This window comes from Rhyacophila brunnea, unplaced genomic scaffold (assembly GCF_057557595.1).
Source record: "Rhyacophila brunnea isolate RB1 unplaced genomic scaffold, BYU_Rbru_1.0 scaffold_2, whole genome shotgun sequence".
Taxonomy (NCBI): domain Eukaryota; kingdom Metazoa; phylum Arthropoda; class Insecta; order Trichoptera; family Rhyacophilidae; genus Rhyacophila; species Rhyacophila brunnea.
Window position 1 is genome coordinate 17,225,231 of NW_028232859.1, and position 21,877 is coordinate 17,247,107.

Genomic DNA, 21,877 nt, shown 5'->3' on the forward strand with positions numbered 1-21,877 from the left:
AATGGCTTATGTTCTACGTTGATACTCATGTAAGTACTCAATAATAAGGTGGCAATGTAATGGCCCCCACAACTCGACAACTCCATAATTCAAATGGATGTACATATTAAAAATACAAAAAATCGCTAAAAATACACCTTAATTTTACCACGTACACCATGAAAAACGCTACTGTAGTGCGTCACACTGCCTTTACTTTAAGCAATAGGTAAGGGGGCCCGCCAAACATCGTAGCCTGGGGGCTCGGCTCAGAATGTGGGGGCTATGGGCAACGTAAAGAGATATTTCAATATCAATAGATATTTTGATTAAAATCTGTTATTCGGTTGTTATTCTAACCACTACATCTACAACTACTTGACAACAAAAATTAACCACTGTTTAATTTAAATATGTTAAATGATAGATATTGTGCATGGGAAGGGATACATAAAATACAGATCATTATGATTAGATTTTATGAAAAAATGGAGATGTCACTTGCGATGAAAATCGCAGTATTTTGCACATAGTATGCCAAACTTTCTTACGTTGTGTAGTATTTTTGTAATAATGAAAAACTGACACGCAAATATGTGGGATATAAAACTACAATTTTATATCAAAAGCTTGTCTAAATAATAACTACATAATAAAATTATCACTTGCTGTTATTTAACTCACAACATGGTGGCCTTTTCCATTACATTTCTATATATATATCGTTCCAGGAAAAGTATTTTTGAACGTTTGGAAGCTTTACAGCTTTTAAAAATATGATTTACCTTTTTATTTAACAAGTGCCTACCCATCAGCCCACCTTTTCTTTATTTGTATACACATACACCTACGTGTTAAAAACGTTACTCTAAAGGCGATGACCGATGAACGTAATTATAACAATGAAATTCTTAATAATTCTACAGATCGTTTTATACACTATCTATGGTCAAGCTTGTTATTTATGTTAAAGAAGAAAATACTTTTTTGAATTGCGATCGGTGCAGTTTTCATCTTTCTCCAGTAGGCATTGATTTGAGTTACCACATCTCCACCCGCCATGTATATGCAGTCGCTATTTGTGCACTACCGTCTTCCGTGATGCTATAAACGTGTAAGAATGAAAAGATTTTAGTGCCATACTTCCTTGTTCCGAAACGAATATTGTCATATATTAGCAAACAGCCTAAGTATATATTTGGTTTTAATATTTAACTCAACATAAATACATGAACTTACAAGACGTAAAACTGGTATAATAGGTCTTGGAGATCTTTGGTAGACAAAGTGGAATTGTGATTAAGTCTTGTAATATTGATGATGAAAGAAACCCAATATATTTATTTTTGTTATAATGAATATTTTATTAATTAATATTGACACATTTTTATCTCCTACTTTTATTATCGGTATAAATTTTATTAAAGCTCCTCTTATATTATTATTTTTTAAAGTAAAATGCCTCTGATCCAGAATGCTCTGATAAATTGATTAAATGTTTAAAGGAATTATGACAGGTATGAATTATTAGTTCGAAAGATTTGGAAACATTAGCTTCGTTAATATTTTACGACTTTACTTAAACATCATAAAATCCGACGTCACTCTCGTAAAATTTTCATAACCCGTTAAAATTAGAGGGTGCTTGAACTTACAAACAGTGTGTGAAAATAGTGCATGTCGTCTCATGTATATGGTACATAACTAAGTGAAATGACTTTACTAGACGTTTAAATGTAATCAAAGGATTCTATTTGGATAGTTTATGGGACAATTCAGAATCTATACAATACTTTCCCAAACATTCTTCTGTTATCCGCCCCCTTTCATACATACATATTTTTCATCCCTTATGATCTATGTATTGAATGACTTGGCAAGTATTTTAATTAAAGTTAATTCATTATTGTCAAAAATTTATCAGACTGCAATATTAATTACTTAATAATTTAATAATTAGTTCGCATGAAAAAGAGTATAATATGAAACCATGCAAATTAGCGGATTTACAAACTCAGATAATATAAATCAAACCAATCAAATGTCATTCAAAAAATATATCAATTCACATTTTTTTATACTGATTCTATCAAATTTACAAAGCTGGTATCATTTCGTTTAATCAATTTCCGTAAACAGATTATGCATATTGTTATATTATATTTCGTGCAATTCAATCAGAGAGAAAGCCCTTTAAGAATTTTAGCCTATGCGAAAAGCTGCAAGCCGATGTTAAAAGAGCTTAACGATTTTGGAACATTTTTACGAAATAATGAAAATTAAGTTACATACCAACCTACTTAAAAATAGGTTCTAGTATAGTGTAGTAGTTTTTGGTTAAATTTAATTAGGTATTTGATAAGATGTTTGTATGTACGACTACCTCGTTCAGTCAGATTTCAGTGCCGATGATTAAAAGTAAAGGACACCCACAATATTGATAAGCTTTGCAAATATTCACAATATTTTCGTTGCACTGAAGAAAATTTAATAAACTATATTTTAATTATAAAAATTACCATAAAATAATTTATAATAATAAGATGGGATCCTTTAACGAAAGCTTATCTTTGACTTTGAATACAAAAATATTTTTATTTTTAATATTTTTAGATACCTACATATATCTATTGATTGTAACACCTAAAATAATTTAAGGAGAAAGAAAGAATATATCAGAAAAATGTCTCAAATCGCAAGCTCAGCATTTTTTCGCTCTAGTACCGGGTAGTCCCAGAAGCACCCGACCTGACATATAGATAGCAGTTGTTGTTTAAAAATAATGACCACGATAGAAAGTACCAACCTTATAAAGCCTACGTTTGAAGTTTGACGACGCTACATTGTTCAGTAATTATTTGTCAGCCATCAACAGTGAACGCTCTCAGTGAATTTGTAAACATGGAAAAAATTGGTCATAGTTATGTGATACAATACTTTTATTTGAAAGACTTCAGTCCAACCAATATCAAATCGGCGCTAGATTCTACTCTGGGGCTGTCTGCTCCTTTGTTTACAACAGTAGCATATCGGGTGGCTGAGTTTAAGACGAACATCGCAGTGGTCGACCAAACGAGGTGATCACGCCAGAAATGGTGACGAAAATCCACAAAATCGTATTGGATGAACATCAACTGAAATTGTGCGAGCTAGCAGACATGGCATTTCAAAAAGTGCTGTACATCACAAATTGACTAAAAATTTTGACATGAGAAAGCTGTGCGCAAGGTGGGTGCCGCGATTACTCACAATGGAACAAAAACAGCATCGTGAGGATTTTTCAATCGAGTGTTTGGCAAAGTTTCACAGCAATATAGCAGAGTTTTTGCATCTATTCATAACCATGGATGAAACATGGGTCCATTACTTCACACTTGAGACGAAGGAACAGTCAAAACAATCGACTGAAAGGAGAGAATCTGCTCCAAAGAAGGCGAAGACAGTTCCATCTGCAGGCAAGGTCATGGCGTCAGTTTTTTGGGATGCGCGTGGGGAATTTTCATTGATTGATCTTCAGAAATGAAAATCAATCAACGGCGTGTATTATTCAAACTTATTGCAGCGTTTGAGTGATGAAATCAAGAAAAAAACAACCGCATTTGGCGAAAAAGAAAGTTTCGTTTCATCAGGACCATTCATCAGTTCACACATCCGTTATCGTGTTGGCCAAAATCAATGAGTTAAAGTTCGAATTGCTTCCTCACGCACCCTATTCGCCAGATTTAGCCCCCTCGGATTATTTTCTGTTTCCAAACTTGAAAAAATGGCACGATGGTAAAAGATTTGCCAAAAATGAAGAGGTGGAGTCTGCGATTGATGGCTATTTTGAGGAGCTCGACGATTCTCACTATAAACAGGGTATCGAAGCTATTGAACGACGCTGGGAAAAATGTATCGACCTAAAAGGAGACTACGTAGAGAAATGAAAATATTTTTTCCCAATTTTTTTGTGTTTTCTTTGTTAGGTCGGGTACTTCTGGGACTACTCTCGTATACAGAGGATTCAGTTAGACGGAGGAAAGTAACCGATTTAGTAAAAACTGCAATTTAAAACAGTTCACTGATTTTTTTTAGTTTAAATAATCAATACGCATCTAAAAATATTTTTATTAGTTAACTTACTGTTAAAAAACTATATAAAATGTTCAATTTTTATTAGTACCTACATCGTATGTTATGAATCTTTTATCATTAAATTGTAGTTTAATAAGTTTATTTTTATCATTTTAAAAATATAGATGAATAATAACTTTTTTTTATTCATATCGAATCGAGCTTTGATGCGATGATAATACCAATGATACATTTTAAGGCGAATATTCCATCTAACAGAAACATCTAGTGGAAAAAATACGAAGCTTGCAATTTGAGATGTTTTTATATATTTTTTTTATTTAAAAAAATAAAGAAACATTTTTTTATATTTTTCGATAGGTGTTGATTATTTAAAATTCAAATTGTGAAAAAATGTAATAAATTGCATTATTCAAATTCTGACAGTTCCCGTGGAGTAAACTGTCAGATAATCATATTCAGTTATATTGAAGCAAGTTTTTTGTTGTTCCCGTTGAAAATAAAAGCTGTGGTCTTTGAAGGGTCATTAATCTGCAGCGAATGCAACGCCACGACGGAAATAATGTGCACTAATAGATTAATGGCTTCCAACTATAAATAATATACGTCTGCGCACTTTACATGCGAAAGATCTTCATACCATACCAGTACCTAACTGTAGGGCACATAAATTAAATCGAATTTAGAACTTTGTTGCGGAACGTATTTGAAACATGTTGTCAAAGTATGATTTCCTGATTTCCTTTACAGCTAAATTGTCAAATAAATCCGAATTTGTTTGAAGTATGATTTTCTTGATATTGATAAAACATGCAACTTACAAAGTAACGAAAGTAGGACAGAAAATAAATTAAGTCAAAACTAGAATAATTTTGTGGAACAAAATTGAAAGCTAATGAATCGACAACGTTATTGCGCCTATAAAACTGGCTATTTGCACAGTTTTCTTGAATTAATAATGTTTTTGCATCAAAAATTTAAATACTTAATTCAATATTGTTCCTCAAAACCGACAATGTGTACATAGGTACGTGAAGTTAATTTGACAGGTGATTCACTTAAATAAGACTAGGCATATGATTTTTTGCACCTTTTTAATGTCTATATTATACCACATTTTTGGAAACAAACATACCATGGAAAAAAATTATTGATTGGTCAAAGATATTCTGGAAATAATTTACCAAAATACATAATATATTCACGTTTTAGGACGCATTCGTTAAAATTTCCTGTATTTTCTTTGTACTTATTTGCAAAGAACACACAACCGGTTTTGAAGGCAGACACAGCGGTAATATAGTTATTAAAATTTTAATTCGTTAGAATTCACTACTCTAAATGTGATAGTGTTTTTTTTAATGTTGTGGCATTTTGTATTCACCAGGCATGAAATTGCAGAATTTTAATACGACATGATACGCCACCTCGTTTAGAACATAATTATGTATCTACAATTTATACAAAACAATTTTCTGTATAAAATTTAGACGATTCCACATAAAAACACATCAAATATACGGTGAATCTATTGAAAAGATCTCCAAAAAATGATTAATTCTTCATTTATTTTGAGAAACATCAATCATTAAGTATTTGTTACAATAATCATGGAAAATAAATCAGTATTCAATTCGCTAAATCAGTACTAATAAATTAATTTAGGAAGGAATGGAAACGATCTCGTGAATGACTTCAGCCATTATGATTTTTCATATTTGCTAATCATCCTAAATTGTCTATACATACATAGTCAGCGTTGCCAACTTAGCGTTTTCTTTGCCAGATCTAGCATTTTTGAATATACATCTAGCTTACATAATGCGCATTTGGCGTATTGCGTTAAATCTAGCGTATTTCTACATCACAAACAGCTTAAAGTGTCTTATAAAAAGCTAGCATATTACACTATTTTTCTTGAAAATTAACATATTGATCTCGTCTACCTTATAATAATATCTTATCAGCGCTCGAAATGGAAAAGTTGACGAACCGGAGCGCTCGATAAATTTTCTGAAGATATTTACATAGTCATCAAATCGTATGTGTATTTTATAAAGATAAGTGTGTTAGATTTTCTATTCTATGGCCTATCTAGCTCAGATGGTCAACATATTTTTTCCACGAGACGGAGCGATAATTTTACAAATGACACGAGCAGGAACGGCGCTTCGGTGCGTTCCGTTCCATTTCGAGCACTGTATCTTATCAATAACTTAACTATAACATACGACATTAAAGTGACGATCAAATTTCGTGCTTGATTATTTTTGGTTTTCTGACTTAGGTGTGTATTAGTTGCTTTACAAATTAGTTACCATTAATAATAATTATCTAAAATCTAGCGTTTTTTTTCTCCCAACTAGCTTATTTTCTTACCCTGTTTAGCATAAATTTATACATCAAAGTTGGCAACACTGATACGTACGAATACATTTTCACAATGTATTAATTAAATTCGATATGTTGACATATTATTTGTGTGTTGTATTGTTTGATTTATCTAATACATTCTACTTAACAGAATATATATTTATAATACCGCATGAAAATTTTGTATCTTCCCAGAAAACATGAATAATTTTCAATCTATTCTCATCAAGGAAAGAGGTAACTACATTTTTGAACAGTTGACAGGATGTCACAACATATGAATGTCAAGCGTCGTGTACCCTGTCATAACTGTCTTGAGTTTACCCTTGTGTTGTCTTGTCTCCCATGAATTCATAGCATGCCATTGTTTTCACAGACGGCCACGACTCGACCCCGATCTGGACCTTGGGGAGACCCGACCGTGCCTCCTGGACACGTCTGCGGCCAAGCACAAGCTGGCCGTGAGACCGAAGAGAACCCGCAGCGACCCCAGACAAAAACCCGCGCCCGCGATCCAACAACCCCTAACCGACAAATCCTCGCGGTAAGAGCCCGATAAGGGAATACAACAATGAACCGCTTTGCTTACTACCAATCACGCCAAAATTAAAGCACCTATTTTATAAAATGATACAGATAAGATAGATTATTTTATCAACTAAACAAGAACATAAAAAACAATTTATTGATTATGACATCCAAGTAGTTTGGATAAAGGGAAACATTTTTGCCTTTGCATTTCATTATAACCTTTAGATAACTTTGTATGTGAACTCATATTTATATAATATATAACATATTATACACATATTATGTGGAATCTATTAGATAATTCAAAGGCGTTGATTCTAATCCCACTCTTTTCTCATTTGCACATATATTATGCTTTATGTTTAATATAGCATATTCAACTAATTAAAATCACGTCAGGGTCACCATTTTGGTATTGTTTAGGTAACCCGGTGTAACACGTGATAATATCTGCTTATTTGGATTAATTGCATAACGTTTTAATTTGGACTGCACATCTTGCCGGTGCCAAGGCATGTAGCGGGCTGACTGTAGGTGAGGCGCTACAAACTTATCTTCTTTTCACGGCATTGTCTATAAAGAAACTAGTAAATGGCGGCTTTGTTAACATTCTGTTTTAAGAACTTGCTTACGTTCTGTTGTTTAGATACACAATTATGTGATAGTTTATCCAAATCTGAATACGGAATGAGGCTTATTTTTATCTCACAGCGTTGTTAATTTTGATACAACGATATTGGTACATGGCATCAAAGAAATAAGGCCCTAAAAGAGTGGAGAGAGTTAGGGGAGACCTTCATCTATCAGTGGATTGACCCCGGCTGATGATGATGAAGATGATGATAATGATGATGATTTAACTTGCAACTTGATGTTATCATTAGTAAAAATCTCTATGGTCAGCTCCACTCTCATATATTAATTTTATTTAAACTACGTACATAGTCATATATTTAATTAATTGTGGTTACGCTGGTATTTTAGGAAATTGGTTAAAATGTGTTGATTAACGTGTTACCATAGTTACCTTCTTCGCGTTATGTCATTGATACTCCAAATAGTTACAATGTTATTTAAGTTTGCAGAGTGGCATAATATCCAATTCGGAAACAGTTAGTTGTTAGATCGGTTTCGAAGCAGGAAATTCGCATAAGTACTGTTCTGTTTCAATAATATAATAATAATCAGTATGATATAATATGTTAACTAAATACCCATAGGAACCTATACCTCGGGGGAAAATTTCTTTAAGAAACTTTCGGTTGTCAGGAGGCGGCCAAGATCCGCCCCAGTCTGTGATGATGAATGATTTCGGACCATTTTAAAATAGTAAATGATAATCACAAAATATTTTTCATATCTGAGTTAATTTTGTTTTTAAAATATTGAAACATACATTTAAAAAATAGTATTTGTATCAAACCATTGTCTTCATATTAAAATTCTAACAACCATCTTGTTAATATTTTTCAATACAATAAATTTATAATATTACCTATTGAAAAACACATTGCTCATACCATTATGAATGACAGCGACACTCCGATAGTTCATTCAATAAATATTTTACAAAATAATGTGGGCTGTGTACTGACTGACTGTAAGTGTATATCTATAATAATAGTGTAGGTGCCTATTAAAAATAACCATAAAAATGAAAAAAATACCATCGGAACCAAAAAAAAATCTTGCGGAAGGTAAACGACCATCCATGTTTGTGATGAAAATGGTTGCAGCATCTTGTGTTTGTTTACGTTATCAATTCCTGCGAAAGGTATATTTAAACTTAAACCATCTTTGAGTTGCAGTTCCCGCTTTAAAAGTGCATTTATTTAGATTATATTTCGAAATCTTTTACAGGAAATAGAGATATTTAAATAAATATTCGAAACATCCATGCACTCGAATGGACTTAAACGAGTATGGCTTCGATTACAATAATTAATTAAAATAAAACACTATGAGATTGTGCATAATATATCTACGTAATTTAAAATCGATCAGGGCTGCTTTCATCCTCTTAGTTAGACGATCACTTGAAAATGATCAACTATCAATTGTCTGATTGAAATAGCATTTATTTTATTTCATTGAAAGTCATTATATTATAACAAGAATTGATACTTCTGTATTAATTTGTAATAAAATTTCATCTCAAACTTTTAATTTACGTAAAATTAAATTCGCTTAAAAATGTTCATTTTTAAACATTTTTTTTTGATTTCTATTAATTAAACGTATTATTTCTTGTATTACATTTTTGTAACACCCGTATTCCGAAAACTACTACTTATTGCCTAAGTTCTAAAAGATTAGGCAACAACTGTGACGGCTTGTCGTGTACCTATTTAGAAAAGTTACATGATTATACATTTTAAATGTAAAAATAGTACAGTTAAGTAGTAAGTATTTAGGTATTTGAAAAATAATGTGATTATTAGGTACTTATCAGTTTATTATAATTTATTATGCTTGGAAGATAGATGTTTTATTCAAAACAGTGAAAATCCAACGAGTTGCCAGTGATTATAAGACTACGTTGCCAACGTAAAAAAATTGTAATATGTCCAATGTAATTATAAAAATAATCAAAGCAATGTTTTGTCTCAAATAAACGAAAGAATAAAATCTACTGAAATAGTCGTGTTTTGAAATGTGTCGTATAAAAATGTCTTCTCCGTCATTGAGTTATATATGCGTAACAAACAGTGTTTGTAAAGTTTCATTCATTTTGATTACAATCACACCTGATGTTTTTCTTTAGTGGAAGTATTATTTATAAAAGTATTAACCAACACGATGTATATAAAAATAGACTACCCACGAAATAGTATATTAATTAATAAACATTCGTCTTGCTTATTGGTCCATGCCCGCTCCTTAGTGCGAGCATATTGTGGACGACACAGAGAGGTGCTCATCGCCAAGAATCCTTGTTGCTCCAATCTTTCCAGGTTATGCCAGCGTCTCATAGCTCTGCCGTATTTACCTTGTGGATACTGTTTAACAGCTTTTCACATTATTGAAATCCGGTTGGCATAACGAAAAGGTAGACCTGCGCATCTATTCTATCCACAATGCTGCTATCGGTGGCTATCGAGGGTAGTTTATCGTATTTATGCATTTAGGTATTATAAAAATTGTTACAATAAGTTTGGTGTAATTGTTACAATAAGTGCTATGTTTTAACAGCACCTCTCTTGGCTGTGTTAACTTTTAGAGCGAGAAAGACAGTTTTGACAGTTTAGACGACTAATTTTTTGTAACAATTATAATACCTCAATACATAAATATCATAAACAACCCTCGATAACCACCGTTAGCAGCCTTGTATATACCTATAATAGATGCGCAGGTTGAGATTCTCTTGAAGTATGTCCAACGTCGCTTCTTCACTCTTAATGTGACGAGAGGCTGTATGGTCCGTTATATTATCTTCTAGTTACCTAATCTTAAAGTCACAGTGGAGATGCAGAAAAAGCAACCACCATAGGTCAATAGGTCAATAATTATTATAAAGCAATCATTATTCGTAGGATGTTTATCACACTTGAATGGTCAAAGACATAGCTTATAATTAGTATCTTTAGAATTATCTTCAAATGTGTTAATCTTGCCCATTTTTTGAATAATAAAATGCCCAATTCTTGTCAAATTTGGGATCACAGAGATTGTCAATATAATTTTTTATCGTAAATATTTCAATATAATAATGTCGATATAAATTATACTGATAGTTTTATAAATGCGTTTAAAAATTAATAAATGTAAAAAATCTTAACCCCACTGCACATTTATGTACCGAAATATGACTATATTCTAAAACATAGGAGCAAGAGGTTTAAAAGAATACTATTTTATGTAATAAAAATACTTTATGCAGTCATCAAATGTTTAAAATAAATATAACGGATAATAAGGCTTCAAAATTATATATATATAGATTATCTACAACGTTTAAGGTATGTCCAGGATCATGTTTTGAAAATAGAACAAAAGCTCCATTTTTACATACGCTGAGCATGTCCCCCCTTAAGTGCGGAAATCTTCTGATAAAGATGGTTTGTTATATTGATATTAAATACTCTGAATAAAAACAAGAATTTTAAATTTTCATCCCCAAAGGGGTGGGTCCTAGGAATATTGGTTACCCTGGACATCCGGGTGTAGTAGACGTACGATATGAAGACTCACCACCTGCCTGCTAGATAGAGTGCGCACTAGCAAAAATTCAAAACTGGTCTGCGCACTCGGTCATACTACGCAATTATTAGTTTGTTAACGCATTGTTTTATTAGCTAGTTTCATCTACAATACGATAATTTTCAACCCAACTAAATGGTTCCCATACAAAAGAATACGCAATACGTAATGATGCGCAAAATTTTAAAGCAGTCATTAAAAATGGTACATAATTATTGATCATATATTTTGTCCGGAAAGACATATAACTTAATGCTTTTACAATTTGTATTATTTGCGTTTTACTTCTTGAAATTATACGCCACTCTTCTGAACTAGCAAACATTTTGTAAATAATTGGTATTAATGATCTAATCACATCCAAAACATGCACTTCATATCTGATATAAATTTTGAAAGGTCGATCTAAAACAATAAAAAATAAATCAATTTCAATTTATTTGACTGTACTAAATGGGGTAGAATCTGTGTTTTTTTAAATCCTCTAGTAACACACATTTACAAAAACATAATACAACATAATAAATTGAGGCACAATTTTTATTAAAATATATTAACATTTTTTTGAAATATTGACAAAATGAAAAGAAGTTGCATAAATACTAATAATTTTTGTGTTACTTTCTTACTGCTAACAATTTCTTAACGTATTTCAATCATTTATTATGAGTAGACTTATCAACTTTTACAATATTTATGACTCAATTTATATGTATTTCGTAAAATCAATCTGTTTCTAATAAAGATTTTATGACAATATCGTAGCTTTATTAGAGATTAATAAATATTATTTCAATTTAAACGCATTTCTATTTTCTAGAAAAATCTATGTTTTTTTTATGAAATCACTTAAAATATTCATCTACACCTTCTAGGCTTCGAGACAACTTATAGTAAGTACTTATAAATCGTTTCAATAATAAACACAATCATAAACCGTACGTAGTATCAAACTGAAACTGTTGAAGGAATACCTAGTTTATGACAGTTTTTTTATAATTTTACCGAGGCTTTCTTTGACTGCGATCTGCTCATCATATCACCTTTTGAAGATTCATTATTCAGGCCCTATATCCAATTCTCTTAAAATCAACTTTATAAGTTGTGAATTCCTCCCCAGTGCGACGGCACATTTGAGTTCTTTGACGTTTTCAAAGAAAATTTGCGAGTCACACTTTTTTTAAATTATAAATTTATCATAAATTTAATAAAACGTAATTTATAGTGGAGCACTGAATACACAAGGGCATCATGGAACTGGATTTATTATCAATGCTAATATACGGAAATCTGTGCTGGGGTTTGAGCTAATAAATGAGCGACTTTGTAAACTCAGAATAAAAGGCATATTTTATAATATTACTTTCATAAACGCCTATGCTCCAACCGAGGATGCAACAGAAGAAATCAAAGATAAATTTTATGACGACATACAAAATGCATGTGAAGCTGTCTCAGCGCATGATGCATTAATTGTAATGGGAGACTTCAATGCCAAAATTGGAAAAGAACAAATATACGCAGAAATTGCTGGAAAACATAGCATGCATGAAACAACCAGCGAAAATGGAGAGCGTTTGTGCGGATTTGCAGCAGCTAACAATCTCGTAATTAGTAGCACCTGTTATCCACACAAAATGATACATAAAGGCACTTGGAGAATCCCAGGAAGCACGGAGTGTAACCAAATTGATCATTTACTTATATCTAAAAGAAGAGCCACAACAGTTGAAGATGTACGCTCTTGCAGGGGGGCCAACTGTGATTCAGATCATTTTCTTGTGAAAGCGAAATTGAAACAAAAAATATCAAGAGCTCAAAAAAGCGATGGAAAGAAAAGAATAAAATGGAATCTGGAAAATCTTATGAATTTAGACCCCCTGAAAAACTACCAACAAGTGCTAGATAGCAAATTACAAGTGACACCAATTACTGATGACGTAAATGATGATTGGGAAAACACTAAAAGCTGCATAATAGCGAGTGCCACTGAAGTACTAGGGGAAAAAAAAGTACAAGCAAATAACGGCTGGTTCGATGATGCTTGCAAACAGGCAATTATAGAAAAAAATAATGCAAGAGAAAAATGCATACAAAGAGAAACACGCCAAAATGCGGAAATTTATAAAGAGAAAAGAAGATATGCAACAAAACTCTGCCGTGAACGAAAACGCGAAATGTTGAGGAAAATGGTGGAGGGTATGGAATCTCAGAGAAGGTGCAATGAAACTAGAAAATTCTACAAAACTTTCCGGGATCTAACTAAATCATACCAACCCAGAATGAACATTTGCCGAGACTCAAATGGAAAAATTTTAACTGAAAAAGAAGATATCATGGCAAGATGGAGAGAATATTTCTATTCACTGTTAAATCATGCTGGCGTTAAACAAGGAGAAAATGACGATGGAATGGTATATCATACAGCGGAAGAAATCATTGAAGAACCTACGCTGAATGAAGTAAAGCAGGCACTAAGGGGGTTAAAAAATAATAAAGCTCCCGGTGTTGATATGATAGCTGCTGAATTAATCAAAAAGGGGGGACCAAAGCTGGAAGAACATCTGTACCAATTAATTCTCAATATATGGAAAAAGGAAACACTCTCCGAAGAATGGAAGATGGGTATTATAGTACCTATACTTAAAAAGGGGGATAAGACTAAATGTGAGAACTACAGAGGTATCACTCTCCTTAACACAGCGTACAAAGTTTTTTCCAGTATTCTATATGCAATATTACTAAGGTATACTGAGAGTATCTTGGGAGAATACCAGTGCGGATTCCGCCCCAATCGATCCACCATTGATCATATTCACCTGATGCGGCAAACTATGGAAAAGGCGTATGAGTATAATATGATTTTGTATCATGTCTTCATCGACTTCAAACAAGCTTTTGACAGTATCAACAGAGAAAAAATGTTATATGCACTAAAATTACTAGGAATCCCCTCAAAGCTTGGAAGACTGATACATGTCTCCCTAACTGAGTCAAAGGCCGTCATAAACATACAAAATGAGCTAACGGACCATATTGTGATTGAGTCTGGTGTAAGGCAGGGTGACGCACTCTCCACCATGATGTTCAACCTAGTTCTCGAGGCCATAGTCCGTAAGGTTGACATAAGGGGTTGTGTTAACTCTAACACATCCCAGATGTGCGCATATGCTGACGACATAGTCATAACCAGCCGATCCAAACAAAGACTGATCGACCATGCCACAACATTGAAAAAGGAAGCGGAAAAGCTTGGATTAGAAATAAACGCCTGCAAAACAAAATACATGGTATCCACACGAGAGCAGGGTCCACCTCGAAATATCTGTGTGGAGCAGCAGGTATGGGAAGAGGTTCAGAGCTTCACGTACCTGGGCTCTAACCTAAACACACTCAATAAAACAACAGAAGAGGTGAACATACGACTCATAGCTGCTAATAAGTGCTTCTACGCCTGTAAGGGTCTACTGAGTTCGAAAATCCTAAGCAAGAATAGCAAACTGCTTATCTACAAAACAGTTATTCGACCAGTAGCTACCTATGGCTGTGAGACATGGTGCCTCATTCAAAGGGAAGAACATAAACTGGCCATATTCGAAAGAAAGATCCTCAGGAGAATTTTCAGGCCCACATTGGAAAATGGAAGTTACAGGATAAAAATGAACCACGAGTTAGAAGAGTTAATACAACATGAAACGGTGGTGAAATTCTGTCGATCCCAAAGACTAAGGTGGGCTGGACACGTTGAGAGAATGCCTGAGCACAGGACGGCAAAAATCATGACCAAGTGGATCCCACAGTGGAAACGGTCTAGGGGCAGACCAAAGAAGAGGTGGGCTGACTGTATCGAAGAGGACTGGAGAAAGATGGGGAGGGCTGGAGACTGGAGAGGAGCAGCCAGGGAAAGGAGCGTGTGGAGGACAATTGTAGAGGAGGCCAAATCCCGCCCCGGGATGTAGTGCCGAGAAAGAAGAAGAGAATTTATAGTACTACATAATTCCACTTTATAAAGTGAATAAATCATAATAATAAAAAATTAATAAAGCTGTTTAATTAATAATTACACCATAAAAGAAATATAAGTTAACCTTTGAATTTGAACATTTTTTTTGTTCTTAACGTTTTTAAATACGTTGATATTTATTGATTAAAATATTTTTTAAATATATTTTTTAGTAATTCATATTTGATTTCGTATTTAGCGATTCCGTCACTAGATTTCCCTAGTAGCATTCTACAGTAATGCGACAGCCATACACCAAAACTTTGTCTTTGATCATTTACATATTTCAATGTATGCATTTCTAAAGATAAATTGAACGGTGCGACAGGTATGTGAATCCGTGATTCACCTGTCATCTAAATCGGTGTCGGAATACGATTATTTTCCGACGTAACTAAAACAAGGTCGACTATTTCAGTGGGGCGAAGAACAGACGTCCACCGATATTACTTTCTATTAGAGGATACCGCGATGAGAGCCATCTGTTTTTGATAGCCCACTCAATTTCACGTGAGTATTACCGGTGGAATACTCCGTATACAATGTAGATTTTATGTTTCCCAGCCTGCGAATGTACACGAGCCAATCAAATGAAAATGTAAAGCTTTTAAATAAATATGAACTCACCCTAAAAGCTCTTTAGATAGAAAGAAGAATAATATATTTTATTCGTTCATATTGTGTTATGAAAATACTGTTAAACATCAAGTATGTAATAAATCTTCATATATTCTTTGTCGTTCATACATATTATTCTAAATATAATATAATAACCATCATTATCTCTAAAATCTGTTGTGGATCTTAGCCGCTTCGTGAAGAGGATTCTTAACTAAATTTTTATGAGATACAGATTTTAGTCACTTATTCAACCTATTATCTATACCCTGGGTCTAAATACACACGGAAAAACATGATATAATTAAATTACTGACTCAAAACCATTTAATTTGAATTATATGAGGCTAAATTTGGTTTTGTTTTTATGTGTTTAATGTTATATCTAGTAAATAATAATTTCAATTATAAACATGATCTAATCATGATCTCAGAAGGATTTCCAATACCCTAATCAACGCAACTGTAATAAGTGAATAATACATTGACAGCTTTAATTCAAGCACAAGTGGCGTTTGCTTTTTCAAAAAGTTTACAGATAGGTACTTTTCATTTGTTTTTTCAAAGGTTTTAAAAATACTGTAGCACATCTCTATTACCTACTATATTTTAACAAACAATGGAAAATTATCGCATATAACAAACTTTTGATGGGCCGTGGCTGGCCCTTCTACGAGTCAGAATAATTAACTATAAAATAAACCTTAATTACAAAACTAAAATAGTACTCTAGATTTTGACGCCCCAGCAAATCATTAATACTATACCATTTGCAAAGAAGTGTAAGCAATAAAATATAGACCACACAGAAAACGCGTTGCATATTCTTTTTAAGTCGTGTGCAAACCGTTGTTTGATGGAAAATATATTGAGAATCGGCGTATTGCTAAGCAGTAGCCACCTGGGAAAATTTAATAATTGAAACGAGAACAAAGTGGAAAGTGAAAACAGATATATTAGATATATTGATACCAGTAAGATATTACTTATTAATACATATAACTTATACAAATCTAATCGGATGCAACAGAATATTATTTTCTCTATAATATGACCGTGGTATGTTAGTTATGTTTTATCAATAAGTAGTAATATCAAAATACTTTATAATTGTAATACTAAATAATGTTCCATCTTTAAATTTGGAAAAGCTTGAAAAATAATATGCACATTAGAATAATTTTATTCCGGGTTTATTATATACATCGTTTGATAGGAGATATACTATCTGTGATCGAACACCACTCAGTCTAATAGTGTTCCCAGGATTTTCTCGTGATTTTGCTAGTTCAATGAAGAATATCAAATAAATATTTGTATTTATTTTGTGAATCAATATGAATTATAAAAAATACTTCAATATAATATATAAGAGATACTTACATTTTATAATATAAAACACATTTTAATTAGAATAAATTACTATTGACTCTAAATACGAGAAACTATTACTATATAGACCAGTGTCTGCCAAACTGGCACACTAGAATGCCGTGAGAGGTTCCAGTTGTGCCACGAAACGATAAGTCTGTGAATCTGTCATTTTTATCATAAGTGCAAAAGACAGTAGAAAATCTCTCTGTATCATTTTCTAAGTGTTTTCCATCACTTGGGAAAGGTAGAAGAAAATTTAATAGACTTGAAAAACGATCCTGTGCGAAAAGCCTCATTTTCTGAGATTATCAGCATTTTAGATTTCAGTTTGAGGTTAATATTCTCGAATAGTTAGTAGTAATTAACTCTCTGTTGCTGTTTGGATCATCCTATTAGGTTTCTCAGCGCACATGTAAATAACATAAAAAGGGGAAAGAATACAGATGATAGATGAGGAGTGACGTGTCTATTTATCTACTTTAGAGTAATGGTTTGACATAATTCTTTCTAAAAATCAATTGCATCCTTTCCACTAATAAAATTATTATACATATACATTACACACATATATATTATACAAAACAACATTATTTCATTTTAACTCATACTAAGATATATTTTTTTATTCATGTGAATTTTTAAAGTACTTCTATATATTTTTGGGAGATTTGTATTTGGTGTGTCACGAAACAAATTCCCATTCTCCAGAGTGCCGCAAGGTAAAAAAGTTTAACAGACACTAATCTAGATGGTGTGTTTCTAAATTATTATTATTTTATCAAATAGGATTAGACCATGACAACTACGAGAAAAAAACTAATTCTTCAATAGCCTATTTGTACCGCTTGTAGTTAACAAGTATATTTTATATTTAATAATAGTATTGAACTACTTTCAATAACAATAAAATTGTAAGACATGTCTAAAAATATAATATTACAATATATTGAAGTTCTAGGGCACGCATATTTAGGCAAACAGTAACCTCGAACCTGTCAAAATACCTGCCCTGTCATCTGAGGAAATAAATTGATTTCCTGTAACCAGTAAACTCTGGCCGCTTCCCAGATGTTTGACTCATAAACTACTAAGACTAAACTATCTATATTATTTACACGTAAAATTTATTGTCATTTCTTAAAACGTCTCAATACAATTATTATTACTTTGAACTGTAGTTAGGGAGACTCATACCTACTTAATTAATATTTAATACATTTTATTAAGTTAATTGTAAATTCATTGATAAATAGACAGTATTATAATTCAATAAAAAAATATATCGAGTAACAATATCGCTTACTATAATACAATGTCGACTCAATAACGCACTTGTAACAATCAATCGTGAAGAGATAATGTAGTCAGATAGCAGCGGTGGAGTGGTGAGGTGAGGTGCAGGTACAGGGCCGTGTGCCTGTATCAGTTGCCAATCACGTAGACTCACTCCAGCATGATACGGACGAACGTGCCTAAACGCATTCATAGAAAAAGAACGACTGGATTTAAAAAAAATCATTTCATCAAATCATTAATTTTTCACATTTTGTATATAATATGTATCCGTATTTCGCGCCGTTGTTATAATCATTATTATATATTTGAATTATTGGATAGATATATAGAAGAAGGACAGATTTTTTCTGGCATCCCGGCCACGACGAAATCAATTTGAAACGGTATTAGCATCATTTGAAAGTAACACCTAAACAAGTCGCCTGCACTGCCAGAAGAATCTGACACTATTCTATACACTATATACCTTTAAAAGCAATTTTACCATCCCTAATACGATTTGAAAATGTTTCATTACAGTACGAGTAGCATAATATATCAAATAATTAGGAATGTTGAGTGATGGTAGAATCGGGCCAGCGGCATTCCGGCATCAGTCCAAAGACACTTCCAAGTGAAGGGTTTTCTTTGAAGTACTATTTGATTTGATTTGCTACACCTGATTAAACTTGTCTCGGTTAATTTACTGTTACACTGCGTGCAATATTGTAAAGCGTTTGCCAATTTCAATTTAATATACACTTTGTGCATAGTTAAACTAAAGTAATAATTCAACACTCGTATATTCTTCTAACATTTAGGTGTTCGGAACATTATACCCCGTTTACACGTGCACGGATTTACGCCTGACAGTACGTATTATCGCGGCATTAACAAACTGCACGTATAAACACGTAAATTCATGCAAGTTGCAAGATTGTATGCATGCATCAAAAAAGTTAGAAAGCTTCTGAATTTTCATACGAAAGTTGGGATCTTTCCGATCTGCACCTGCGCAGTAGATTGGTAGTGGTGAACCTGCCAGAAAAAAAACGAACTACACCGCGTAGAGACTCATTTTGAGGTTAACCGATTTTTACGACCTGTCAAATAGTACCATAAAATGACAACATCGCGTCTCGCTTACTCTTGAAGAATGAGATTGCAGAGACAATAGACACTATTGCTGCCAGTAAATTCATGCACGTGTACAGGCAATATTACTTTAGACCGTTGCAAAGTGATTTCGTCGTGACCAGAATGCCAATAGAATCTGTTCCTTCCTCTACCTACTTGATCAAAGGTTACGTAAACTAGAACGATTGTTTTGGTGTAAATAATACTATAATATCAGCTGTACGATACAGCGGTGCGTAACAACAATGCATACAATCAGTCCAGGGCTCGAAATGGACCGGAACGCATCGGAGCGCCGTTTCGGTTCATAAAATCTACAAAATTATAGCTCCGTCTCGTGAAAATATTAATTTGACCGTCTGAGCTAGATATTTCATATAATAAAAAAATAACTCACTTATTTTTATAAATCACATTTACAATTAATGTGGTATAGTATAATATAGTTGATATTTTCGTAAAATTATCGAGCCCTCCGGTTCGTAAAATTTTACATTTCGAGCGCTGAATCAGTCACTCAAATATTATAATTAACAGTTTTCCCGTCATTTTGCTTGTGTTATTGTTGATATATTATTGCCAATGCCCATGTCCGGAAAAGTGGTAATATCCTTAAATCTTCGTTTTGTGACGATAGCGACACGACGTGTCAGCATAAAAACAACTAGTCATCATTCGAATACTTCCAGTAACACCTGCATTGAATGAGTTTCGGTGGTATGTAGACAATTAATATATTGTTGGTAATTTTAAATTAGTACTGAATTAGCTAAAACTTTCGTTATTGCTAAAGTACTCGTTTGCCGGAGAAGGGCTAGATATTTTGTTATTGGAAAAGCTTTTGACAGATACCAAACTTATAATATATGCGTGCAATACAGTTACAGTAATAAATAAACCCATTTTGTTTGTATTTGATTTGTATTGCTGTGTATGTAATCAAAATGAGTCAATGTATCACAGCACATAATATACTTCTTCTTCGATGTAATAACGACGTTGTACTCTTATGAAATCAAGTACATACCTACATGGATTCCTCACCCACAATATTGGTAATTAACCTCTATTTTCATGAGTTCTCTCTAGTATGTTGTCTAGTTGCAAGAGGAAGTATTTTTCACCGTATGTCATGGAGTGTAATACCTATACCGTCGGTAATTTTCTACAAACACGTATCTCAAAAAACACAACTTTTCAGGAGAGGCAAATGACAACTTTATTCTCTCAGTTTTTAATTTAGAAATAAATTTTCTACTATGAAATATCCATTTCGTCTAGTTAGATATATTTTCATGAAAAAATGTTATGTTTCTTCAATTTATCGCACTATACTTTCGACCGATCAGTCATATTGTCGAAGATACGAGAATGCGTTGCAACTTTACTGTGAATCTTACTGCAGTAAACACGTATCTTGACTTACGAAAAAGAGTTTCAGTATAATCATCTATCGGAGTTCAGTATTCTGTATACTTACAAACACACAACTCAAGATACGAGTTTAAAATATTTATAAAAGTTTATTATTGTGATACTAGTTTTATGTAATTGCTTAAATCTATTATGTTATAAAGTATGTTTTGAGATACGTGTTAGTGGAATAATATGTGCGTATTCAAATTCTGAATTCATTACATCAAACAACTCAAAACTGACAAAAATTGAGATACGTGTTTGTAGAAAACTACGACACTCTGGGCCGGTTATGGCAAAGCCCACTTATCGGCACATGTGCGCGAACTTCTAAATATGGGTTCGAATATTATATTACCCTTCAACCACTGTTGACAGTTTAGTGCTATAGGCAATAGTTTGGGCGAATCTGACCCTAAATCAAGTACCTATTATCAATTAGCTACCACTCCACTCAAATCGAAATCATTTCGAGTTTTCTGCTGTTCACCGTACAGCATCATACGTCCTAATGTGACAATACTTACGGACAAAAAAGAAAAAAATCCAAATATTATTTAATAACAAATTAACAACTGATAAAATAATATTTGAAATTTATTACTATGACTACGGCCGTACAATATAGTAGCCACCCACGTTGCATTAACTTTATATTATGTTTGCGAACATTTGTTATAATTAAGCATTTATACATATATCTGTTTTTACTGTACATATGAATATATATAAAATGATAAAATGGCAATTACTCAAGGCCTGAACAAAAACGATGCATAAGTGCGAGTGAGAAAATATTCGGTACCCTTATAATCTCTGCGACACGCGCTAGAGTAAGATAAAAGGTTTACAGATGTGTGAGATGATTTTCTGTGGTGTCGCCCCCAAATATTA

At 32.9% G+C, this 21,877-nt stretch overlaps 1 protein-coding gene across 13 annotated transcripts in view; it reads left to right on the top strand.

Annotated features, from left to right (window-relative positions):
• Positions 1 to 21,877, top strand: part of Obsc (Obscurin) — a 153,706-nt gene that overhangs the window by 57,706 nt on the left and 74,123 nt on the right. For all 13 annotated transcript variants that reach the window (XM_085946599.1, XM_085946605.1, XM_085946602.1 and 10 more), the window contains one exon: positions 6,803 to 6,970. In XM_085946599.1, coding sequence (XP_085802725.1) covers positions 6,803 to 6,970 — 168 coding nt within the window. The remainder of the gene's footprint in view (positions 1 to 6,802; positions 6,971 to 21,877) is intronic.